Source organism: Periplaneta americana, chromosome 14 (assembly GCF_040183065.1).
Source record: "Periplaneta americana isolate PAMFEO1 chromosome 14, P.americana_PAMFEO1_priV1, whole genome shotgun sequence".
In the NCBI taxonomy this organism is placed as follows: Eukaryota; Metazoa; Arthropoda; class Insecta; order Blattodea; family Blattidae; genus Periplaneta; species Periplaneta americana.
The window spans coordinates 11,674,440-11,699,984 of NC_091130.1; the positions used below are offsets into that span (position 1 = coordinate 11,674,440).

The 25,545-nt window shown below is 32.0% G+C and overlaps 1 protein-coding gene and 1 non-coding gene across 2 annotated transcripts; one reads left to right on the forward strand and one right to left on the reverse strand.

Moving 5' to 3' along the window:
* Positions 1 to 1,896: 1,896 nt before the first annotated feature.
* LOC138713975 (uncharacterized) lies at positions 1,897 to 11,614 on the forward strand. The gene is made up of 6 exons (XM_069846557.1): positions 1,897 to 2,377; positions 4,056 to 4,208; positions 4,312 to 4,442; positions 8,408 to 8,540; positions 8,625 to 8,750; positions 11,385 to 11,614. Exons 1-6 carry the CDS (start codon positions 2,200 to 2,202, stop codon positions 11,600 to 11,602), a joined length of 939 nt encoding a protein of 312 aa, XP_069702658.1. The 5' UTR covers positions 1,897 to 2,199; the 3' UTR covers positions 11,603 to 11,614.
* Positions 11,615 to 25,095: 13,481 nt separating this feature from the next.
* TRNAN-GUU (transfer RNA asparagine (anticodon GUU)) lies at positions 25,096 to 25,167 on the reverse strand. The gene has a single exon. It is a non-coding gene; the product is annotated as a tRNA-Asn (tRNA).
* Positions 25,168 to 25,545: the final 378 nt, after the last annotated feature.

Below are 25,545 nucleotides of genomic sequence, written 5' to 3' on the forward strand. Positions count from 1 at the left end.
GCTCTCATTCAATCCTGAACAGATGGAAAAAACTATTTTGGGCAACTACTAAATATACATAGGCCAAATAGAAATGATCGGGACGAAATTGAAATACAAACTGCTGAGCCATTCATACCGGAACCCACACTTTCTGAAGTCGAAATTGCGATAGAAAATCTGAAAAGTACAAGTCTCCAGGTATCGATCAAATTCCAGCAGAATTAATACAAGAGGGTGGAAGAGCATTATCTAGCGAAATTTATAAACTTGTACTTGCAATTTGGGGAGAGGAAATCGTACCAGAACAATGGAAGGAGTCCATAATCGTACCTATTTTTAAGAAGGGGGACAAGACTAACTGTAGTAACTTTCGAGGAATATCACTTTTGCAAATCAAGATTTCAGGTATAACTCCCTGTAAAGTTGATTTGAATAATTTCGAGGGAAAAATTGTTCCGGAGCCGGGTATCGAACCCGGGACCTTTGGTTTAACGTACCAACGCTCTACCACTGAGCTACTCGGGAACTCTAACCGACACCGATCCAATTTTTCCCTCTATATCCACAGACCTCAAAGTGGGCTGACAACCGTCAAGCAACCAACTTCGAGTGCACACAGATATTGGAGAAAAAATGGGAGTATAAAGGTACAGTACATCAGTTATTCATAGATTTCAAAAAGGCGTATGACTCGGTTAAGAGAGAAGTTTTATATAATATTCTTATTGAATTTGGTATTCCCAAGAAACTAGTTCGATTAATTAAAATGTGTCTTAGTGAAACTTACAGCAGAGTCCGTATAGGCCAGCTTCTGTCTGATGCTTTTCCAATTCACTGCGGGCTAAAGCAGGGAGATGCACTATCACCTTTACTTTTTAACTTCGTTCTAGAATATGCCATTAGGAAAGTTCAGGATAATAGACAGGGTTTGGAGTTGAATGGGTTACATCAGCTTCTTGCCTATGCGGATGACGTGAATATGTTAGGAGAAAATCTACAAACTATTAGGGAAAACGCGGAAATTCTAGTTGAAGCAAGTAAAGCGATAGGGTTGGAAGTAAATCCCGAAAAGACAAAGTACATGATTATGTCTCGTAGAATATTGTACGAAATGGAACTATAAAAATACGATATTTATCCTTCGAAGAGGTGGAGAAGTTCAAATATCTGGGAGCAACAGTAACAAATATAAATGACACTCGGGAGGAAATTAAACGCAGAATAAATATGGGAAATGCGTGTTATTATTCGGTTGAGAAGCTTTTGTCATCTTGTCTTCTGTCAAAAAATCTCAAAGTTAGAATTTATAAAAGTTATATTACCGGTCGTTTTGTATGGTTGTGAAACTTGGACTCTCACTTTGAGAGAGGAAGAGAGATTAAGGGTGTTTGAGAATAAGGTTCTTAGGAAAATATTTGGGGCTAAGAGGGATGAAGTTACAGGAGAATGGAGAAAGTTACACAACGCAGAACTGCACCCATTGTATTCTTCACCTGACATAATTAGGAACATAAAATCCAGACGTTTGAGATGGGCAGCACATATAGCAGGTATGGGCGAATCCAGAAATGCATATAGAGTGTTAGTTGGGAGACCGGACTTTACGGTACAGTTATATACTGAATAGTATGATTTAGAATTAATGTTACAGTCCCATAACTCAAAAACCTGACGTGCTATGATAAATCTGATTACAGATCGGGAATCAGTGCATCAATTTCAGTATAAAACACTTCAAATTTCTTCAGTAGCAAAGTTTTTTTTTTTAAGACTAGTGTTGTGTACCATATTCACTTGACCTAGCACACACGTACCTGAATCATAGAATGCACAATAACTAATCAATAAATGATATCTAATCTGATCGATAACACGATTTCATCTTCAGCCATTAATAACTCTATTATACTGTGAGTAGACCTGTTACTGATCCTACTAGACAGTCTTATAACACGTTTCCATTTACATAAATTCCTCGCACGTATGTGCCCATAAATCAGTTTGTTTTACTATTTAATGGAAATATTTCACTTTTGAGGTTATGTTTGCAAAACTTTGAGGGAGGCGGCTGAACTAGTTGGGATTCTCGAAATCTATATTATTGCTGAATAGAACGGGGGCAAGAGGAAAACATTGTTGCTGGTAGGTAACTGTTAGACAGCAAACAGGCCTGTTTAGAGCAATTAGTGGAGAACTGCAAACAGTACAAGACTATATATGTGGGGCTGTTGGCGGGCCTTTGAATGCCAATCCGTTGCGATGGTTTCCCTCTTTTGGATACTTGTGCTCACCAGCGCTGCTGCCTGGGGTTACGAGGTAGAGGAATGGAATAACCAAACCACGTGGATAGATCCTGATTGGCAGAACCTGACTCAAGTTCAGAGAGACGAAAGGTGTAAGTTTGTAAGCCAAAAGATTTATATTTTCACTTAAAGTTATCTTATATAATTTTTTTCCATTATCTTTTTTTTTACCTCCTAAATATATTCAAGGATTTCCAAGTTCTTTTCAAATTTTCTATTACTTTACAAAATCTTACTTACAACATTTCTCTTGTAAAATATACTATCTAATTTTTTTTTAGGAAATATTAGTTTAGATAAATATTTAAAAAAAAGTCTCAGCTTTTAAAATTATCCATGTTTAATCTTTCGTACACTACTTTTAACACTTGAATATAAATAATTGATTGAATGGCGATCTTACTTGTGTTAATTATGTACGCATGTGCGGCTTACAGCTGTTTCGGTGCTACTTGACACCATCCTCAGAGCCTACTAGATCTCGGCGCTATCTCAACTTCGCTGCCTGTAAAATATCTGTATAATATTTTTTGTTTAAAAATATATCTGTGAAATTCAATTAACATTAATTTAAAATAAAAGCTAATTTATTATTCTTTTTATAAACATTACATTACCTTCAGGTTTGAGGTTTATTTTGCGATACCAAAACTTTAGTGTCATGACTTCGAGGACCGAAGGTCTCCACAGCAAAGGGGACAAAGATATAATTGTCTAAAAGATGAGCATATTTATTGACTTTTTTCTTCACTTGCGTTGACACTCTAGCTCCATCTCACTTGCCGAATACTTCCAGACGCGCACCATCTGCTGCTAATTAGCCGTGCAAAAGAAAGTCAATAATCAATAAATGAATCAATAAATCAAAAGTTAAATAAATAAATAAATAAATCATCAAATCAATAAATAAATCAAAAAATAAAAAATAAACAAATAAATAAATAAATCAAATCAAATAAATAAATCAATAAATCAAAAAATAAACCAATACGTAAATAATTAAATCAATCAATGAATCAAAAGTTAAATCAATAAATAAATCAATCAATAAATAAATCAAATATATGTCAATAAATCAATAAATAAATAAGTAAATCAATCAATAAATCAACCAATAAATCAACAAATAAATAAATCAATAAATAAATAAACAAATCAATCAAATAAATAAATCAATAAATCAATAAATAAATAAGTAAACAATCAATAAATCAACAAATAAATCAATCAATAAATTAACAGATAAATAAGTCAATAAATAAATAAATCAGATAAATCAATCAAAAAACAAATAAGTAAATCAATAAATAAATAAATAATGAAATCAATCAATAAATCAACAAATAAATAAATAAATCAAATAAATCAATCAATAAATCAACAAATAAATAAATCAACAAATAAATAAGTCAAAAAATTAATAATGAAATCAATCAATAAATCAACAAATAAATAAATCAATCAATAAATCAACAAATAAATCAATAAATAATCAAATCAATCAATAAATCAGCAGTAAATAAATAAATAAATAAATAAATTAATTAATTAATTAAAAATGAAATCAATAAATAAATCAACAAATAAATAAATCAAATAAATCAATCTATAAATCAACAAATAAATTATGAAATCAATGAATAATTAAAGAAATATATAAATAAATCAAATAAATCAATCAATAAATAAATTAATAAATAAATACTGAAATCAACAAATAAATAAGTCAATAAATAAATCAATAAATAAATAAATAATTTCTGTTCGCAGTCTTCTCCTTCTTCAACGTGATCCGCTTCAAGAACGTGCAGTGCACAGGAACGAACGGGCTGTGTGGCACCTGCTACTCTAGGAAGGAGTGTGCCAGCCTATCAGGCCTCGCCTCTGGAAGCTGTGCCCGCAACTGGGGCACCTGCTGTGTCAGTAAGTCACAGAGACTAGTCGTGAGGAAAGACTGTAAGCAATTACCACACGGAAGAATGTCTGCAGGCTGGTTTTCTCACCCTGTCGTATATGTTGTGTACAGTTCAGAGGACGTGTGGCTCGACGTCCAACCTCAACTGCACCTACTTCAGCAACCCTGGCTACCCCGGCCTGTACACGGGCAATGGGAGATGCAGCATCTCTATCACCAAGTGCAACTCCAACATATGCCAGGTAAATGGCCCATATACAGGGTGGAAGTGAAATAGACTTGCAGATTTTCAGATTTTCAGCTCATGTTGTATGTAACAAAAAAACTATAATATCATATTGGTGGAAAGTTCATAGTTTTCTCAGAAAAAATGTATTTTCCCAAATGTTTAACAAGCTATTATTCCGAAACTATTGCGAGTAGGATCCTGATTTTTGTCCATATCGATAAGAAATCTAATAAAGAATAATTTATCTCTCTGGCGTATTTCAATAGCGTGTACGCTTTTCGTGTAAATTTAATTTAAAAAACTCTGATTTCAAGCCACTGCACGATGCGACAAGTGGCAACGTCGAGGCAGAGAGAAGCTCATCTACCGATACACACCTAGTTCGTTGATCTGTTACATCTGTATCACGAGTAGAGTGTGTTAGTGACGATGTTGCCGGACTGCTGGAACTTCAAACTAAATTTTCTAGTTAACAGTGCATTTAATCACAAAACGTAATACTATAGGTTTTCTATTCATTTTAGTGTACCCTATCGTCCATTTTAATCTGCAAGGTTATTTTACTTCCATTCCGTATAGAGGAAGTGTTACAAAAATGAAATTAGGGTAGAAATATGAAATTGTGTGATATAGAACCTGAGACATGTTGTGTTCTAACGGAAGCCTTCTAAATTACTACGTACTTATACTCTTTTTCGCGAAAATGTGTTAGTTTGCAGTTAGAAACCGAACTGTTGAAATGTTGATCATTATTCATTTATGGAGGAAAGTGAAAATTTTGGCGACAAATTCATTTCTTGAATATAGAGTACATTGCTATTTCTTAATGTTAGAAATAAACGTTTTTCCACTCAGACCTTCCAACTAACACTCTAAATGCATTTCTAGATTCACCCATACGTGCTACATTCTCTGCCCATCTCAAACGTCTGGATTTTATGTTCCTATTTATGTCAGGTGAAGAATACAATGCGTGCAGTTCTGTGTTGTGTAACTTTCTCCATTCTCCTGTAGCTTCATCCCTCTTAGCCCCAAATATTTTCCTAAGCACCTTATTCTCAAACACCCTTAACCTCTGTTCCTCTCTCAAAGTGAGAGTCCAAGTTTCACAACCATACAGAACAACCAATACTGTTTTATAAACTCTAAATGCATTTCTAGATTCACCCATACGTGCTACATGACTTGTCCATCTCAGACGTCTGGATTTTATGTTCCTAATTATGTTAGGTGAAGAATACAATGCGTGCAGTTCTGCGTTATGTAACTTTCTCCATTCTCCTGTAACTTCATCCCTCTTAGCCCCATATGTTTTCCTAAGCCTTATTCTGAAACACACTTAACCTGTGTTCCTCTCTCAAAGAGAGAGTCCAAGTTTCACAATCATACAGAACAACCAATACTGTTTTATAAACTCTAAATGCATTTCTAGTTCACCCATACGTGCTACATGTCCTGCCCATCTCAAACGTCTGGATTTAATGTTCCTAATTATGTCAGGTGAAGAATACAATGCGTGCAGCTCTGTGTTGTGTAACTTTCCCCATTCTCCTGTAACTTCATCCCTCTTAGCCCCAAATATTTTCCTAAGCACCTTATTCTCAAATACCCTTAACCTTTGTTACTCTCTCAAAGTCAGAGTCCAAGCTTCACAACCATACAGAACAACCAATAATATAACTGTTTTATAAATTCTAACTTTCAGCTTTTTCGAGAGCAGACTAGATGATAAAAGCTTCTCAACCGAATAATAACAGGCATTTTCCCATATTTGTTCTGTGTTTAATTTCCTCCCGAGTGTCATTTATGTTTGTTACTGTTGCTCCAAGGTACTTGAATTTTCCACCTTTTCAAAGGATAAATTTCCAATTTTTATATTTCCATTTCGCACTATGTTCTGGTTACGAAACATAATCATATACAGTACGATTATTTAGTCCTGACAGTCGCCGACAATGTGCGCCTGGGTCAGACGAGTCCATTAAGTTACGCGAAGGGATGTTGAGGTTAGTCTGTCGCCTGCAGTCAGAGCGATCGGATGTCTCTCATGTGGTATAGCGTTGTGTTTCCAGCACAATTAAACTGTACTGCATTCCTTTACCGACCGCTCGCCCTTATCTCTACTCGGGAGCACTCCCCACCACTCCTATTACTTCCCCTCTTTCGCGTCGCTGAGCTATCAGGACTAAATAATCGGTCTGTGCTTTATCTATTCGGGATTTATTTCAAAACCTGTCTCTTTACTTGCTTCAAGTAAAATTCCCGTGTTTTCCCTAATAGTTTGTGGATTTTCTCCTTACATATTCACGTCATCCGCATAAACAGCACAATGTAACAGCTTAAAAAAAAAATAAAAAACCGACTGCCAAACGTTAAGTCCTTTTCGGAAGACTTCGGGTAACTTCGTGAGAGCTAGGTTCACACATGAACGAATTTCTTATGCAGTGGGAGAGTTTCAATATTTTTTTGTCAATGTTTCAGATGACATTTTTGCCTCGAACCCATGGTCTAGGGATAATGTTGCTGCGTAGAAAACGAGAGGTTACGAGGTCAAGAGATGTTGATCGTCACTGCCTAACAGCAATTCTGTCAACAACGTAATCAGGCATAGACTTCCGGGTCTCTCCTTTACAGCGTACTCCGAATTTTTTTTTTTTTAACTCTATTATCACAATATAGTATATACAGCCAGAAAGCTTGAGTTGTGAGGATGCTAGGAAGTCAAAGGTCTGCATCGAACGTTTTCGCTCGAGCGCCAAGTAGTTCATAGCATAATCCAATAGGTAGCGCACATGCATGATGGGTAAAATTGTCACGAGCGATAAATCCTCGAACGGTATAAGCCGAGCGTTAGACATTCGTTCTTGTTACAGTGATGAACTGTGTAGTAACATCATAGATGTTTATCATTTCAAAACTTTGCAGTGTTTAACTAACCTCTCCATAGTACAACTACAAAACTTGCTTTAAAATGTAATATAAATCTTGTAGGTAAATGTCCCCCCCCCCACAGGAGTGATTTTTTTTTGCCACATCTGATAGATGTTATTGGATGTAAATGTAATTATTATAAACGGAGAACACAATCACGATAATGCAAGAACTGTATCAAGTTTTTCTAGTAATAATAATAATAATAATAATAATAATAATAATAATAATAATAGTAATAATAATAATTAGTGTATCAATCTTTGCGTCTGTAACAGTTGTGCAGCATGATTATTCGTTTTATTATATTTTCTGTGACGTTATCTCTGTACTAATATTGTTATTAATCTACTGCTATATCAATAATATTTTGTAAAACGTTTCTACATTGTCGCAGTATATAGGCGGAACACTATGTATGGACCTATCATATTATATATGTGGTAAATCAAATATTGAATAATTATTAATTAGCAATAATAACTGCATATCGAAATTTTTCATACTATTTTATTTATAACTTCATGTTCCTGTTTTGGTACGTTCCATTGACTGTTCTATTAAACGTTTGTCATAAACGCAGAAAATAAAGCCTTATTTTTACCGTGTGAGCAAAACATACGTGTATGTCATCTGTCGCCTTCCATACAAGATAAGACATGTCGGTGAGATGACCTTGTACTGTGCTTCTATTTATTACGAGCGTATCACGACCGATCGTATCTCACTCGAGTGTGCGACACTCGACCGAGTTCAAGCGAGCGATTTAACTCATATGCAGCACTCTGCTAGGAACAATAGACTGTGCTGGTACTATTTCGCATTGTCTGTAATGAGGCGATATTAGCGATCCTAGTGGTTAGCAACTATCTATGGATGCATATTTACTACGTATTGAGCTTCGTGACTGTATATAGCCTACTAGACTGTGCTATTACCATTGTGTTCGTGCTACCCTTTGGATCAAAAATGGCTCAACTCAGTAGCATTTCTTGATATCAGATTCTCCTGACGGAAGTTGATAACACTGAGTTTTGTAATTTTCAGCTACGTATTGATCTACTAGACTTCACTGTGGGACAACCGGATGCCAATGGTAATTGTCTTGACGACTACCTCGAGATCACAGGTGGCGCTTCCTCTGTACCTCGAATCTGTGGCGAAAATACAGGCCAGCACGGTGAGAAAGTACATGAATCTTGCACAACTCTCTGCTGTTTCAACTATGGAACTATGCAATGAAATATGCCAAATCTTGTTTCAGTATACGTGGACTTCCCTGCCGATAACAACCCCATCCAGATCACGGTTAGGACTAACCCTGCCGTGACAGCTAATCGCAAGTGGAACATCAGAATAAATCAGATAGAATGCACAAGTCCTGAAAGAGGTTAGTACCCAAACACAATACTTTTCATTGTAAGGTTGTATTGTGGTCATACGGCTTTTGTTTTGAGGACTACCGGTAATAATTTGAGATTAAATTAGAATTATGTTATAACAGTTAAATACAGCTATCTTAGTGCTGGACACCAAGGTTGCCACTTCTCTGTTCGTGATTCTATAATTTTATTTCCCTCAGTGGTATATATAAAGTTGGAGGTCAAGATTTTTCTGTCGCTTTAATAGTCGCATTCATTAACAGCAGTGTAAATATTTCGTCCATAGTAGAAGGTGGATATAAAAGCTCATTTAATAGACCTATCTTTTACTGCAGGTAGTAGTATGACCGGATTTATGATTCTTAAGCATAAAAATCGAGAGGCTATACTGACCAAAGGTACATCGTAACGTAGAATACGTGTCGTCACACGGGAGCTTGCAAATGAAGCAACGTGGTCATTTTTACCTTGCGTTCGACCTCGCTTATTTCAAGCGCGTGATTCCGATGGATCACCAGTCGCGTCAAGGTGGCCGAGAAAATAGTTTATTTATTTATTTGCTTAATTAATTTATTACTTAATTTACTTATTTACGCAATTATGCAATTATTTCTTTATGAAATTATTATTTATTTATGCAATAATTATTTATTTCTTTATTCAATTATTTATTTTTTATGTAATTATTTATTTACTTATTTACGCAATTATTTATTCATGGAATTATTTATTTATTTATGCAATTATTTATTTATTTACGCAATTATTTATTTACTTACGCAGTTATTTATCTATTTATGCATTTATTTACTTCTTTACGCAATTATTTATTTATTTATGCAACTAATTTATTTATTTATTGAATTATTAATATATGCAATTATTTATTTCTTTATGTAATTATTTATTTTTGCAATTATTTAGTTACGCAATTATTTCTTTATTCAATTATTTATTTATCCAATTATTTATTTATGCAGTTATTTATTTATTTATGTAATTATTTATTATTTACGCAATTATTTATTTATTTATTTACGCAATTATTTACTTCTTTATGCAACTATTTATTTATTTATTCAATTATTTCTTTATTTCTTTATGCAATTAATTATTTATTCATTTATGCAATTATTTATTTTTGTGTAATTTATTTATTTGTGCAATTATTTACTTATTTAGCCCATTTATTTATTTATTTACTTATTTATTTATTTATGCAATTATGTAATTATTTATTTATGCAATTATTTATTTCTTTATGCAATTATTTCTTTATTCAATTACTTATTTCTTTATGTAATTATTTATTTCTTTATTTATGCAATTATTTATTTCTTTATATAATTATTTATTTATTTATGCTATTATTGATTTCTTTATGTAATTATTTATTTATTTACGGAATTATTTATTTCTTTATCCAATTATTTATTTATGCAATTATTTATTTATGCAATTATTTATTTCTTTATATAATTATTTATTTATGAAATTATTTATTTCTTTATGTAATTATTTATTTATACAATTATTTGTTTATTTGTACAATTATTTGTTTATTTGTACAATTATTTGTTTATTTATGCAATTATTTATTTATTTATTTATGCAATTATACATTTATTTATGCAATTGTTTATTAATGCAATTTTTTATTCCACTATTCATTTATTTATTCTAGTCTTCATTTATTTATTCAGTAATTCATTTATTTATTCAATTATTCACTTATTTATTTACCAATTCTCATATCCCTTCAATGTTATATTGCTCTCTGACGCCTAAATTCCTTACACGATCAAGTCTTTTTTTCCCAACTTTTTCTCTTGTGTTCACCTCTGTTGTCTCTAGTAAATGCTGGTGGTTATAATATTTGCTCGACATTCTGCAATGTAGGTAAGCACAGATCTAATAACAGATTCGCAAATCCTTTCTTTTGGTTCCTTCCTCAGGTATATTTGTTCTTTCATATTATGTCATTATTACTCATTCAAGTATCCGGAGAGACGGGATGGTTTTCTAGCCTGATACCAAACCTCCCTCTCTAAACTCCCATCACTCTCCTACCAAACATTTAAATATCAACATTTGTTCAATGATTTTACCAATTTCTAATTTACATCATAGTGGGTATTTATTCGCTACCATGTTCTTTGTTTTCTTTCTGCCGATGTCGTTATACTAAACAATAAACTTTTTTGTAGAGAGAAATTCAATTACCTAAAGTTTTACTTGACTAGAGTTAAGCTAATTTAAAAGCTTGCGAAAATGTACATGGAGCACCTTGTACTACTTAGCAAGTCGCAAACTTCTGCCAATAGACAAGAAAAAGGCGAGGTTCTTCAGTCAGTAAATGGTCAGTCTATTAAACGCCTGAATCTGAAGGATATGAAAAAAATACGAAGTTCAGTCGAAGATTTATGTGAAAGGAACGGGAAACAAGAAATTTAAGCTACCGGTATTGCTTTCATAAAGAGAGCTAATAGACATGATGTCCAGAAATCTAAATTCAACTACGCTGAGAGTACCAGATAAGTATCTTTTGTGAGAAGATATCAATTTATACAGAGTCATCTGTTTTTGTAGCGTAAAGGGCGACTTGTATCCTTGGCACTCACACGTGTGATTGTTTCTTGTAGGTGGTCCTCTGGTCATATATGACTTTCTGACGGGGAAGTCACACTGTGGCATCAGTCCTCCTCTCAAAGATGATGACATTCCACCAAATGCAAACAGGACCATCCGTAAAATTTCTGAAGAACCTAACGACATAACCACAGAACAGCTGCAGCGTTTGGCACTCGTCAAACAACTTGAGCGAAAACAACGTCAAAATAAGTATTATGGGAAAACATGAACGATAATTCCTTTAAAAACATTGTAACTATATTTAATTTGTAATTTATAAAATCATGATATATGTAAATGTAATTACAGTCACTATTAAAGGACGCCTTACGTAATATTGTGTATAATTTATTAAATTTCGGCCCTTTTTGCTGCCCACTTTCACATATTGTAGCTTTCTTTATGAGTATGATCACGGTTATTTTTCGAACCATCAATATTGCACCATTGGTAAAAGTTTTTATCCTTGAGATGTTTTGTAACGATGCAAAGCAGCATAAGCGATGGCACATTGAGGAGTATCGCCTTTAAATAATAATAATAATAATAATAATAATAATAATAATAATAATAATAATAATAAAATAACAATAATAATAATAATAATAATAATAAAATAATAGTGAAAATAAATAATAATAATAATAATAATAATAATAATAATAATAATAATAATAATAGTGTTCACCGCTGCAGAGTAAGGGTTACCTGGTTGTGGTTCTTTCCGGGGATTTCCCTCAACCTATTAAGAGCAAATGCAGGGTAACTATCGGTGCTGGACCCTGGACTCATTTCGCTGGCATTATCACTTTCATCTCATTCACAAACTAGAAAAGCATAACAGTTGGAGCTTAGTAAAGTAACCAATTAAAATAATAATAATAATAATAATAATAATAATAATAATAATAATAGTGTTAACCGCTGCAGAGTAAGGGTTACCTGATTGTGGTTCTTTCCGGGGATTTCCCTCAACCCATTAAGAGCAAATGCAGGGTAACTATCGGTGCTGGACCCTGGACTCATTTCGCTGGCATTATCACTTTCATCTCATTCACAAACTAGAAAAGCATAACAGTTGATGGAGCTTAGTAAAGTAACCAATTAAAATAATAATAATAATAATAATAATAATAATAATAATAATAATAATAGTGCTCACCGCTGCAGAATAAGGGTTACCTGGTTGTGGTTCTTTCCGGGGTTATCCCTCAACCTATTAAGAGCAAATGCAGGGTAGCTATCGGTCCTGGACCCTGGACTCATTTCGCTGGCATTATCACTTTCACCTCATTCACAAACTAGAAAACCATAACACTTGATGAAGCTTCGCAAAATAAGCAATTAAAATAATAATAATAATAATAATAATAATAATAATAATAATAATAATAATAATAATAATAATAACAACAATAATAATAGTGTCTACCGATGCGTAGTAACGGTTAGCACATCTGACCGTGAAATGAGCTGGACCGGGTTCAAACCCTGTTTGGGACAAAGTTAACCTGGTTGAGTTCTTTTCTGGGTTTTCCCTCAACCCATGAAGAGAAAATGCTGGGTAACTTTCGGCGCTGGACCCTGGATTCATTTCGCTCGCGTTATCACCTTTATTTCACTCAGAAACTAAAAAACCGTAGGATTTGATAAAACTTCGTAAAATAATCAATTAATAATAATAATAATAATAATAATAATAATAATAATAATATCTGCCGAATTAGCTCTGTGATAGCGTGTCTGCCTTCAGACTAGTCGGCACGGGTTCGATTCCCGGCGGAGTCAGAAATTTTCATGTAAAATTTCTACCTTGGGACTAGGACAGATGGCGGTGCACAACTTCTGATCACTAAATTGTGCACCGCAGTGCATATGAAGAGAAGGCATATATCACTGTTGATGGTGATTAGTCCTTCGGACGGGGACGTTAAGCCTGGGGGGCTATTCGACAGGAGTAGGCTACGTGCCGGCACCGGGTTTCCCCTTCTCTCTTCCTCATCTACATCATCATCACTCGGTCCACACCTGTGCAGTAACGGTCAGCGCGTCTAGTCGCGAAACCAGGTGGCCCGGGTTCGAATCCCGGTCGGGGCAAGTTACCTGGTTGAGGTTCTTTCCGGGGTTTTCCCTCAACCCAATATGAGCAAATGCTGGGTAACTTTCGGTGCTGGATCCCGGACTCATTTCACCAGCATTATCACCTTCATATCATTCAGACGCTAAATAACCTAGATGTTGATACAGCGTCGTAAAATAACCCAATAAATACAGTAAAAAAAATAAAAATCACCATCACTCATTCCAGACACTACACTTACACATACACTCACCCTAGTACACGACATAACTCTTCACACATACACATCATGTACAGTGGGCCCGCTGAAGTGGTGTACAAATATAAAATGGGTCACAGTCCTGCCATCTATCCGCAATATGCGAATCACGTAAAGTGAAGTGGGTAGGCATTGGATATATAATAATAATAATAATAATAATAATAATAATAATAATAATAATGTCCACCGCTATGGACTAACGGTTAGCACGTCTTACCATGAAACGAGCGGTCCCGGGTTCAAATCCTGTTTGGGACAAGTTATCTGGTTGAAGTTCTTCCCGGAGTTTTCCCTCTACGCATTAAGAAAGAATGCTGGGTACTTTCAGCGCTGGACCCTGGACTCATTTTGGTGTCGTTATCACCTTCATCTCACTTAGAAACTAGAAAACTATAGCAGTTGATAAAACTTTATAAATTAACCAATTAATAATAATAATAATAATAATAATAATAAAAATAATAATAAAAATAATAATAATAATAATAATAATAATAATAATAATAATAATAATAAAAAAAAAAAAAAAAATAATAATAATAATAATAATAATAATAATAATAATAATAATAATAGAGTCCACCGCTGTGGACTAACAGCACGTCTTACCGTGAAACGAGCGGCCCCGGGTTCAAATTCTGTTTGGGACAAGTTACCTGGTTGAAGTTCTTCCCGGAGTTTTCCCTCTACGCGTTAAGAGAAGATGCTGGGTAACTTTCTGCGCTGGACCCTGGACTCATTTTGGTGCCGTTATCACCTTCATCTCACTCAGAAACTAGAAAACTATAGCATTTGATAAAACTTTGTAAATTAACCATTAATAATAATAATAATAATAATAATAATAGAGTCCAGCGCTAAGGATAAACGGTTAGCACGTCTGACCGTGAAACGAGCGAGCCCGGGTTCGAATCCTGTTTGGGACAAGTTACATCGTTGAGGTTCTTTTCGGAATTTTCCCTTAATCCATTAAGAGCAAATGCTGGGTAACTTTCGACGATGGACCCTGGACTCATTTCGCTGGCATTAGACTATCACCTTCATTTCACTCGGAAACTAGAAAACCATAGGAGTTTTTAAAATTTCGTAAAATAACCAATTAAAAATAATAGTATTAATAATAGTAATAACCCTCTGAAATTGATGACAGTTACGGTTCCTCTCTACACTCCTTTTTATGCATACAAATCATAGTTTATATTACTACAACCGCTAATAAAACCTAAGTGTGGTTTCCTTTATCAACCTTCTACAGCAGATGAAGGTATTTAATGTGTATTTGTATGCTTACAAATAGGTTTCAGTACGAAAAGAGTAGGAAAACCATTGCTCCAACTTCATGCATACTGTTGAATTTTTTGGTGACTTCACGTGAAATTTGTGAGGGTTAAATGATAAACAGAAGTAGTGGTTGTTACACAAGGACTGACTTTTGGCAGAAAATTAATAATATGGAACTAGAAGACGAAAAAGAAAACTATCGGGTAGCTTAGACGGTAGGAGCGTTTGCCTGTTGACCCGGAGCTGCGGAAGGTTTGGGGTTCGGTTCCCGCTTGGGTAGATTATCTGTTTGGTTTCCTCTGAAAATTTTTCGAACTGTAAGACGAATGCTAGGTAATTTTATAACGAATCCTTTGTCTCATCTTTCCAAATACTATCTACCTCAGGGTTGCAGAACTGGGGAAGAAAGGGGTGGAAGCATGGGGAAAGAGTTCGTTCCCCCCATCCACAAGGCCGGAGCCTTCAATAACGTTTCTGTGACGTTTGACAAACACACTGTTCTCTCTTCTCCTCCCCCCCTTCCGTACAGTGACGCGAGGGCTGCAGGGAAGGGATGAGTTACGCGTTCAAGCTTATGACGTGTGCTTCAATTGTAGCACAGTTTTGCATCCCTGATCTAGCTCTTACAATATCCATCGACGCTAAATAATCTAGTACTTGATACAGTGTCATTAAATAAACAAGTAAAAGAAATAAAATCAGTCTGTATTTTTATTACGATTGCCAATATATTTCATTGCAAACTATTATAATAGTTAACTATTGTATGATTTTCACATTTAGTAAAACGGTATATCACAATTGCAACAAGTGTACCAGATATTCTCGTGAGACTAGAGAAAAATTGCTTCGAGGTAAGTAAGTAGTCGCTTTTGGAACTTTAATCCTTCAACCTTCGTTTCTTCCAATAAACTTCACTCTAATATGTGTGTTAGTGATCAAGTTAAACTTTGTCGTCCATCAATACCTGACACATACTACCCCTCAGAAAATGTTTGCAGTTTTTTTAACATTCTCATATTTTTCTTTCAACATCTTCCAATCTCTAACAACATACCCACTAATTTTATTAAATTATTCTATTTTTTTTTTCAAGCCATTTCTTTCTCCTTCACAAAAATATTAGGCCTGTGTCTTTTTGCACTTATACATGCCCTTTGCATTGGTTACTAATGTGAATAATAGATCAATTTCTTCTTGGTTAAAATATTTACCTCTTTTTATTTTCTCACTGTTTTCCATATTGTGCCTTTCCTCTAAAATGCACTAATATTGATTAAATTTGATCTAAATTTAACAGAACTGACAACAATGCTATAAAGAAACGAGACGTGACAAACAAAGAATCAGTGTAGACAACATTGCTTAAAATTTGCAAGTTACAGTTTACACTGGACTACAACCAAACATTTTTTGAAGAAAATAAATAATTTAGTTTAAACTGAAAATTAAATTTAAACTATTGTACTTTGCTTTAATTAAAATTTAACATAATTTGGAGAAATAGGCGCTAAGAAGCTATTCTGTGACCTAAGTTTTAAATTGACATGGTGTACCCAGCTGTTGTGGGAAATCTTGACCAGTTACATTTCGACGAATATGATTCTTGTTCACAGCTCCTACTGGTTGTCTGATGTACTACACCGGAACAGACGGACGAGTCAACAGTTTTAACTACGCTGCTGCTGGTAGGGCCGTTGGTAAGTCAAAGATTTTCTTGATTTAAAATAGAACAATGTGGAAATCGATTGAGAGAGGATTGATAAAATCCCAATAATTCCATTATATCAAACGTTCATGTTGGTGTAGAGATGGGAACGATATATCGGTTTTTACGAAATACCGATATTTTCTTTTCGATATAGTGATATATCGATATCGAAATTTTGATTCAATATATCGCATAATATATCGGTTTTCTCATACATTTATCGAGTTTTTTTGTGGAATTATCATTTTCAACAACAACAACAACAACAACAACAACAACAAAATCCACACTAGACAACTCCGTTAGTTCCCGAGAGATAGCGCTACTGAAGGTTGACTGTTATATAATTGTGCAACCTCACTCAATACCTTGTTCTAATTTGGCTGGATTGGAATTCGCATTCAAACTGTTTAATATGCAGCACCAAATTCAAAATGCAGCGTGTGCGAACGTGAGACAGACGGGAGGTTTATCTACTACTGTTTTAATATTTTTCTCCAAGGCAGGAGCAACTCCCACCCTGAAAGGGAACCGTCTGACCTCAAAACGGGTATCAAAACTTTTATTTCTATATTCTGAAATGAAAAGAGAAACAAGGATTTAATACCGATGTGACATTTGTTTACGTCTATGATTTCTATGCACAATCTAGTGCTGACATTCTGTTTTCTTATTATATCTTTTAGTGCAAAAAAGTTCTATTCCTATAATCATCACCATTGTTGTTTGGAATGTTGGAGTGTAACAATAACTTGCAATGGGACCTTACTATAGAAGGATTGTATCAAATCAACTGTGAAGTTTATTAAAACTTGTAAATTTAAGTACGATTTACTTACATTTAAAAATAATTACAAGTTATGTTTACTTACATTTAAAAATGATTACGGTACATAGGTAGAAAAGAACATTATATCTTTGTCCTGGATTGAATCCTATATAATATTAGAATAATTGAATTATGTTCCAACATCAAATACTCAACCATGTGGAGTTCACTTAACTCTTTCCCACTATATCAGTTAAGCTCCCTTGCTTCCATCATAATTTTGATTTAGGTTAGGACCTTCATCGTAAGTTTTTGAAAATTTGTTTATTCTTACAATTTTACATTTGCTTTTGACTGTTATGATAATTTCAATGGCAAAAAGGAATATTAAAATTTAAGTAATTTTATTGTAATACAATAAATGTACGCCTGAAAATGCAATTTGCGTATGAAATAGCGATATATCGATAATTGTTCGATATATCGATTTATTTTCTGCGATATATATCGTTTATCGAAATTAGGTTCGCAATATATTGCAATATCCATATATCGGTATATAATTTATTTCCTCCATCTCTAGGCCTATTCATGATTGTTATTGTGAGAATGATGGGTATTTTAACGACGAATTTTGGGATTTGAAATAAAAGTTTTATATTTCTTTTCGTTTCTATCTTCATACTCCCCACATTTAAATTTAACAAGGCGGAGCCTTCTCGTTAACTTCTTCATAACCGTTTCCCCATTCCATGAGGCCTAGTCTCGAGACAACAATGCAATTGACAGTCGAAACGATTCACACATCAATATGACGCCAATGAGTTGTTTGAAGTAGTAATTTATAGTAGCTACAAGAGAGTAAAATTCAATTTAGCAGGGAGTGGAAAGTTTAGTGCATCTGTCAAACCGCACAATAGCTTCGTATACTGATTCGATAATCGTTCACCTCTACTGATGTAGTCGGTTGGTCGAGCTTGGCCTTCATGGGCGTCGCGTCATGTGTTATTATTATTATTATTATTATTATTATTATTATTATTATTATTATTATTATTATTAAAGGTATCCCAGTAACATGCCATGAAGGCACTTGGGGGGACATGGAGGTATTATTATTATTATTATTATTATTATTATTATTATTATTAATATTATTATTATTATTATTATTATTATTATTATTATTATTATTATTATTATTATTATTGCTTAGTCAACTGTCAGAAGACAGGTTTGAACTTCATAAGTGACACCAATAGAGCATCACTCATGAGTCAACTAAGCCAGGAGATAATGGGATAAGCTGACCAGTTTCTTTCCCCCTCCATTGCATACATCGCTGACTAGATACATATTACACTAATCAGACTTCAGATGCATTTATTGCTCTTCCTCTGACACACATTATTATTATTATTATTATTATTATTATTAGCCACCGGAGTAGCTCAGTCGGCTAAGGCGCGTTGCATTCGGGTGCGGGTTCGATCCCCGCTTGGGTTGACTACCTGGTTGATATTTTGCAAGGATTTTTCCAATCGTAAGGCGAATGTCAGATAATCTATGGCGAATCCTCGGTCTCACCTCGCTAAATACCATCTCGCTATCACCAATCCCATAGACGCTAAATAACCTAGTAGTTGATACAGCGTGGTTAAATAGCCAAGTGAAAAAATTACTATTATTATTATTATTATTATTATTATTATTATTATTATTATTATTATTATTATTATTATGTCATCTGTTTGGAGACAGATTTGTACCTCACACGTGACACTAATAAGACATCACTCACGAGTCACCTAAGCTAGGAGATAATAGGGTATGGTGGCGAGTTCCTTTCCCCTCCATTGCGTACATCGCTGACTAGTAACATGTTACACAAAACAGATTTTAGATATAATATAAATAAGTCTTCCTATAACGGAAATTATTATTATTATTATTATTATTATTATTATTATTATTATTATTATTATTGTTATTATTGATATTATTCTTATTATTACTATTGTTGTTATTATTGATATTATTCTTATTATTACTAATGTTGTTATTATTGATATTATTATTGTTGTTATTACTATTATTATTATTGACATTATTATTATTATTATTTTTACTGATATTATTATTGTTATTATTTATATTATTATTATTATTATTATTATTATTATTATTATTATTGATACTATTATTATTGTTATTATTGATATTATTATTGTTGTTATTATTGATATTATTATTATTGATACTATTATTATTATTGTTGTTATTATTATTGATGCTATTATTATTATTATTGATACTATTATTATTATTTCTATTGTTATTATTGATATTATTATTATTGTTATTATTGATATTATTGTTGTTGTTATTGATATTATTATTGTTGTTATTATTGATATTATTATTATTGTTGTTGTTATTATTATTGATATTATTATTGTTGTTATTGTTGATATTATTGTTGTTGTTATTATTGATATTATTATTATTATTGATATTATTATTATTGTTATCGTTATTATTATTATTGATATTATATTATTATTGATATTATTATTATTATTGTTATCGTTATTATTATTATTGATATTATTATTGATATTATTATTATTATTATTATTATTATTATTATTATTGTTATCGTTATTATTATTATTGATATTATTATTGATATTATTATTATTATTATTGATATTATTATTATTATTGATATTATTATTATTATTGTTATCGTTATTATTATTATTGATATTATTATTGATATTATTATTATTATTGATATTATTATTATTATTATTGTTATCGTTATTATTATTATTATTGATATTATTATTGATATTATTATTATTATTGATATTATTATTATTGATATTATTATTATTATTATTGTTATCGTTATTATTATTATTGATATTATTATTATTATTATTGTTATCGTTATTATTATTATTGATATTATTATTGATATTATTATTATTATTGATATTATTATTATTATTAATATTATTATTATTGTTATCGTTATTATTATTATTGATATTATTATTATTGATATTATTATTATTATTATTATTGATATTATTATTATTATTATTGATATTATTATTATTGATATTATTATTATTATTATTATTATTATTATTATTATTATTGTTATCGTTATTATTATTGATATTATTATTGATATTATTATTATTGATATAATTATTGATATTATTATTATTATTATTATTATTGTTATCGTTATTATTATTATTGATATTATTATTGATATTATTATTATTGATATTATTATTGATATTATTGATATTATTATTATTGATATTATTATTATTATTATTGATATTATTATTATTATTGATATTATTATTATTATTATTATTGTTATCGTTATTATTATTATTGATATTATTATTATTATTATTATTGTTATCGTTATTATTATTATTGATATTATTATCGTTATTATTATTATTGATATTATTATTGATATTATTATTATTATTATTATTGTTATCGTTATTATTATTATTGATATTATTATCGTTATTATTATTATTGATATTATTATTGATATTATTATTATTGATATTATTATTGATATTATTATTATTATTATTGATATTATTATTATTATTATTATTATTATTATTATTATTATTATTATTATTATTATTATTATTATTATTGTTATCGTTATTATTATTATTGATATTATTATCGTTATTATTATTATTGATATTATTATTATTATTATTATTATTATTGTTATCGTTATTATTATTATTGATATTATTATCGTTATTATTATTATTATTATTATTATTATTATTATTATTATTATTATTGATATTATTATTATTATTATTATTATTGTTATCGTTATTATTATTATTGATATTATTATTGATATTATTATTATTATTGATATTATTATTATTGTTATCGTTATTATTATTATTGATATTATTATCGTTATTATTATTATTATTATTATTATTATTATTATTATTATTATTATTATTATACGTAACATTCAAAATTTGTTCTCCGCTGCAACTTGACGTCTCTCTGATATCCTAGGCACGGTGTGGACCCGAGAGCTGGCGAACCTCAACTACGGTGTCTGCATTAGAATGGCCCCCGGGTACTGCAGCATAGAGTGGAGGCAGGCCGCCAACGACCCTTACTCCTTCACCGTGTCTGGTGGCACTGATGGAATAGATCCTGATATGCTAGGTGAGTTCACAAATATTGTTGTACATGCTCATATTTTGAGGTATTTATTAATTATTAAGTTTACAACCTGTATGAATTAAATGAAAACTTGTAGGGCCTTACAAGTCCCTTATTGTTGAGCCAATTTCTAATCGTTAGATTTATGACTACAGGGAGTATCTAAAGTGACGCAACGTTTCTAGCCCGCGCCGAACTCTGGGTGATTTCTTTCGCTATCGCGGGAGGTAGGGAGAATGAGCAGTCAGTCTGCAGGCGGTCGTTACACAAGCTGTATTCAGTCTCAGTTGTTTTGTCAATGTGTGAATAATTATGTACAGTTTACAGCAAAGAGTGTTTCCTGTAAAGAAGTATTACAGATACCATTTATGCGAAAGTGTACAGTTGAGGCCTTGTAGAATATTGGTCCTGACCACCTCTGTAGTGTAAGGGTCAGCATACTGTTCTCTTACGCAGAGGTCCCGGGTTCGATTCCCGGTCGGATTTTCCCCTCAACCGTAAGGCAGATGCCAGGAAATTCGACCCACATCACCGGCTTAATTCATCACCAAAATCATATTCATAAGAAATTAGTTATATAATATCTACAGACGCCATCTAGTTCACAACAAAGAACCATTCTCAACAATAGTACACAGGCCTTCGCATTTCACCGAAAAGATTAACTCGTAATATGACCAGAGATGTTAAAGCGAGCATAAATAACAGCAAAAAAATTACTGGTCCTATTGATATAATACTGAAATATAAATATAAATATAAATATAAATATAAATATAAATATAAAAAATATTCTACGGTAGAAATGATCGTAGTATTGATTCGAAAAGAAACTTGAATGCATGTATAGAAAGCGAACTTATTTAATTTAATTTTTTATTAAGTATTACAAATCATACAGTAACAAACGAAATGCCTTGTAGGATTGGTGTGAAGGCGTATGTGAAGGATATCAAATAGGTATTTAGACAGAAGCTCCAGACGCTTTGAAAGAATTTGTATTACTTTTCTTAAACAATCACGGACATTTTCTATAATAGTGTTTCTTTATTAGAAATAGACTTAAACAATCACAGACATTTTCTGTAATAGTGTTCCTTTATTAGAAATAGACTTAAACAATCACAGACATTTTCTATAATAGTGTACCTTTATTAGAAATAGACTTAAACAATCACAGGCATTTTCTATAATAGTGTTCCTTTATTAGAAATAGACTTAAACAGTCACAGACATTTTCTGTAATAGTGTTCCTTTATTAGAAATAGACTTAAACAATCACATACATTTTCTGTATTAGTGTTCCTTTATTAGAAATACACTTAAACAATCACAGACATTTTCTGTAATAGTGTTCCTTTATTAGAAATACACTTAAACAATCACAGACATTTTCTATAATAGTGTTCCTTTATTAGAAATAGACTTAAACAATCACATACATTTTCTATAATAGTATAATAGTGTTCCTTTATTAGAAATAGACTTAAACAATCACAGACTTTTCTGTAATAGTGTTCCTTTATTAGAAATAGACAAACAATCACAGACATTTTCTATAATAGTGTTCCTTTATTAGAAATAGACTTTTCTGGACTACGATGTTTTCTTGAACTCGAAAGGATCCAGAAGTTACTTCAGTGATCGTATATTAAGAGTTTCTATAGGAAAAACACACGTTAACATACATTATAGACATTAATCTTCAATTTCATTAAATTAGAAATGAGATATTAACGCTGAATGTTTAAATTATTTATTTTACTTTCATCTCAACTACATAACTCGATGTAATGTTCAAATTAACTTTATTACAATTTTGAATTTATAGTCCAATTGATTTACTTGCATTTTTTAAGTAATATCTTAAGTGTTCAGTTGCCACTGCATTATGGTAAATCGATATGTAATATTTGCGTTTGGCTTGCTTCTTGTTGATGGTTTTTGTATCGTACAGTTCCCACACTCAAATCGACTACACATTCTGAGAACTATGAACATTTAAGTGCTCCCTCCTACAGAAATTCTTTAGATTCTAGATCTTTAAGAGTGGAAGTATTAAATAATCTCGTTAAGAATAAATGATCATGTTCAGTACGAGAATCGAACCGGAATCTCATGATTTGTAGATACGAATGTGCTGACCGCTAGACCAAAAAGTCGTATGTTACAAAATCTGCTTATTGTATCGTCAATTAATAGCTAGGGAGCAGATTTGTATGTGCTAAAAATTTAAATATATTTATCTTTTATGTGGTAAAAAGTACTAAAATATTTGCTAAAAATAAAAAATTTATATATTTTTTTAAATATGACAAAAATATGAAAAAAAAAATGTTACTAGGTACTCACCAACCACACTTGAGTGCTAGTAGTTGGCCGAGAATTGCAGTGAACAAGAAAGGTCATCTATAAATTCTCCATCACAAATGCATGCCGATTATCTCTGAACAACGACTTATACTGTGAAAACGATCTTTCCCCATCACAGGACGTCAGACGTGCACATTTAAGAGAGGAATGATACAGGCACATCCTCCAATACTTGAGCAACTTTACACATTTTTTTAAATCCACTGTTTTTCCCAGACACATTCTGGAATTTGCCCCTTAGTAATTGTGCTTCGTAGCGAGTCTAGTTTAATTTCCACGGCACGCACCTCCCTGTTTCAGACAACAGGTTTTTGGATGTTTCGAGTTTTTTATGGTGTCACACAAAAAGCTTAAATTTGCTAATAGGAAAGCCAAATCGTTTTTTAAATAACCATCTTTCAGTGTATCTTGAAGGATATCGATTGACGAAGCCCGATAACAGGGAATCACAACAAGATGTATTGCCTTACTTGATAGACATGAGCGAGAGGCGAGAGATTTGTTTAAATTAAATAATGTTCATACCCGAGCTCTTATCTGTTGTGTTTCACAAACAAAGCGTGGAATGAAATCATCTTCAGCTACAATAAACATTCCTAATTATGTGTTGCAAGATCTCTCCTCCTTGTCCATGTTAATTTATTCTCTAATAATAACACTGATATGCTGCCTAGCAGTTCTCAGAACTTGAGGCGATACTATTGCAAAAATGGATCACGGATACACCACACAGCGCTTAGAAACACGAAGCAACCAAGAATTCTTTAAAAAGATAACGTACTTCTGAGTGATATAATTGATTTAGTTTTAAAATATTTAAAAGTTCTTGTAAAAATTATGTAATTAAAAAAACTCCAAGATTTATGTGTTTATAATAGATTTCCTGAAAATATGTATTTACGTAATTTTTTTGTGAACATATGTGTTTTTATGTGAAATAAAATTCGGGTTTTATACTTGAAACTTCATGAATAATTTCGAGGGAAAAATTGTTCCAGAGCCGGGTATCGAACCCGGGACCTTTGGTTTAACGTACCAACGCTCTACCACTGAGCTACCCGGGAACTCTAGCCGACACCGATCCAATTTTTCCCTCTATATCCACACACCTCAAAGTGGGCTGACAACCGTCAAGCAACCAACTTCGAGTGCACACTAACTCCGTGTGACTTAAATTGTGGTAGAGCGTTGGTACGTTAAACCAAAGGTTCCGGGTTCGATACCCGGCTCCGGAACAATTTTTCCCTCGAAATTATTCAAATCAACTTTACAGGGAGTTATACCTGAAATCTTGAAACTTCATGTTTGGAATTTTTAACTTTGTTAATTGTGTTTTATCACACGCAAAAAGAATATTTAATTACATATGAATCCGCTCCTTATTAATAGCATTGATAGATAACATCGCCTGTTGTTTGTGCAACTGGAAGAGTCTTGGTGCA

Coding starts and splice junctions, on each gene's coding strand:
- LOC138713975 (XM_069846557.1), top strand. CDS start 2,200: ATGTGGGGCTGTTGGCGGGCCTTTGAATGCCAATCCGTTGCGATGGTT. Junction 2,378..4,055: donor AGTTCAGAGAGACGAAAGGT/GTAAGTTTGTAA, acceptor TTCTGTTCGCAG/TCTTCTCCTTCTTCAACGTG. Junction 4,443..8,407: donor GCAACTCCAACATATGCCAG/GTAAATGGCCCA, acceptor TGTAATTTTCAG/CTACGTATTGATCTACTAGA.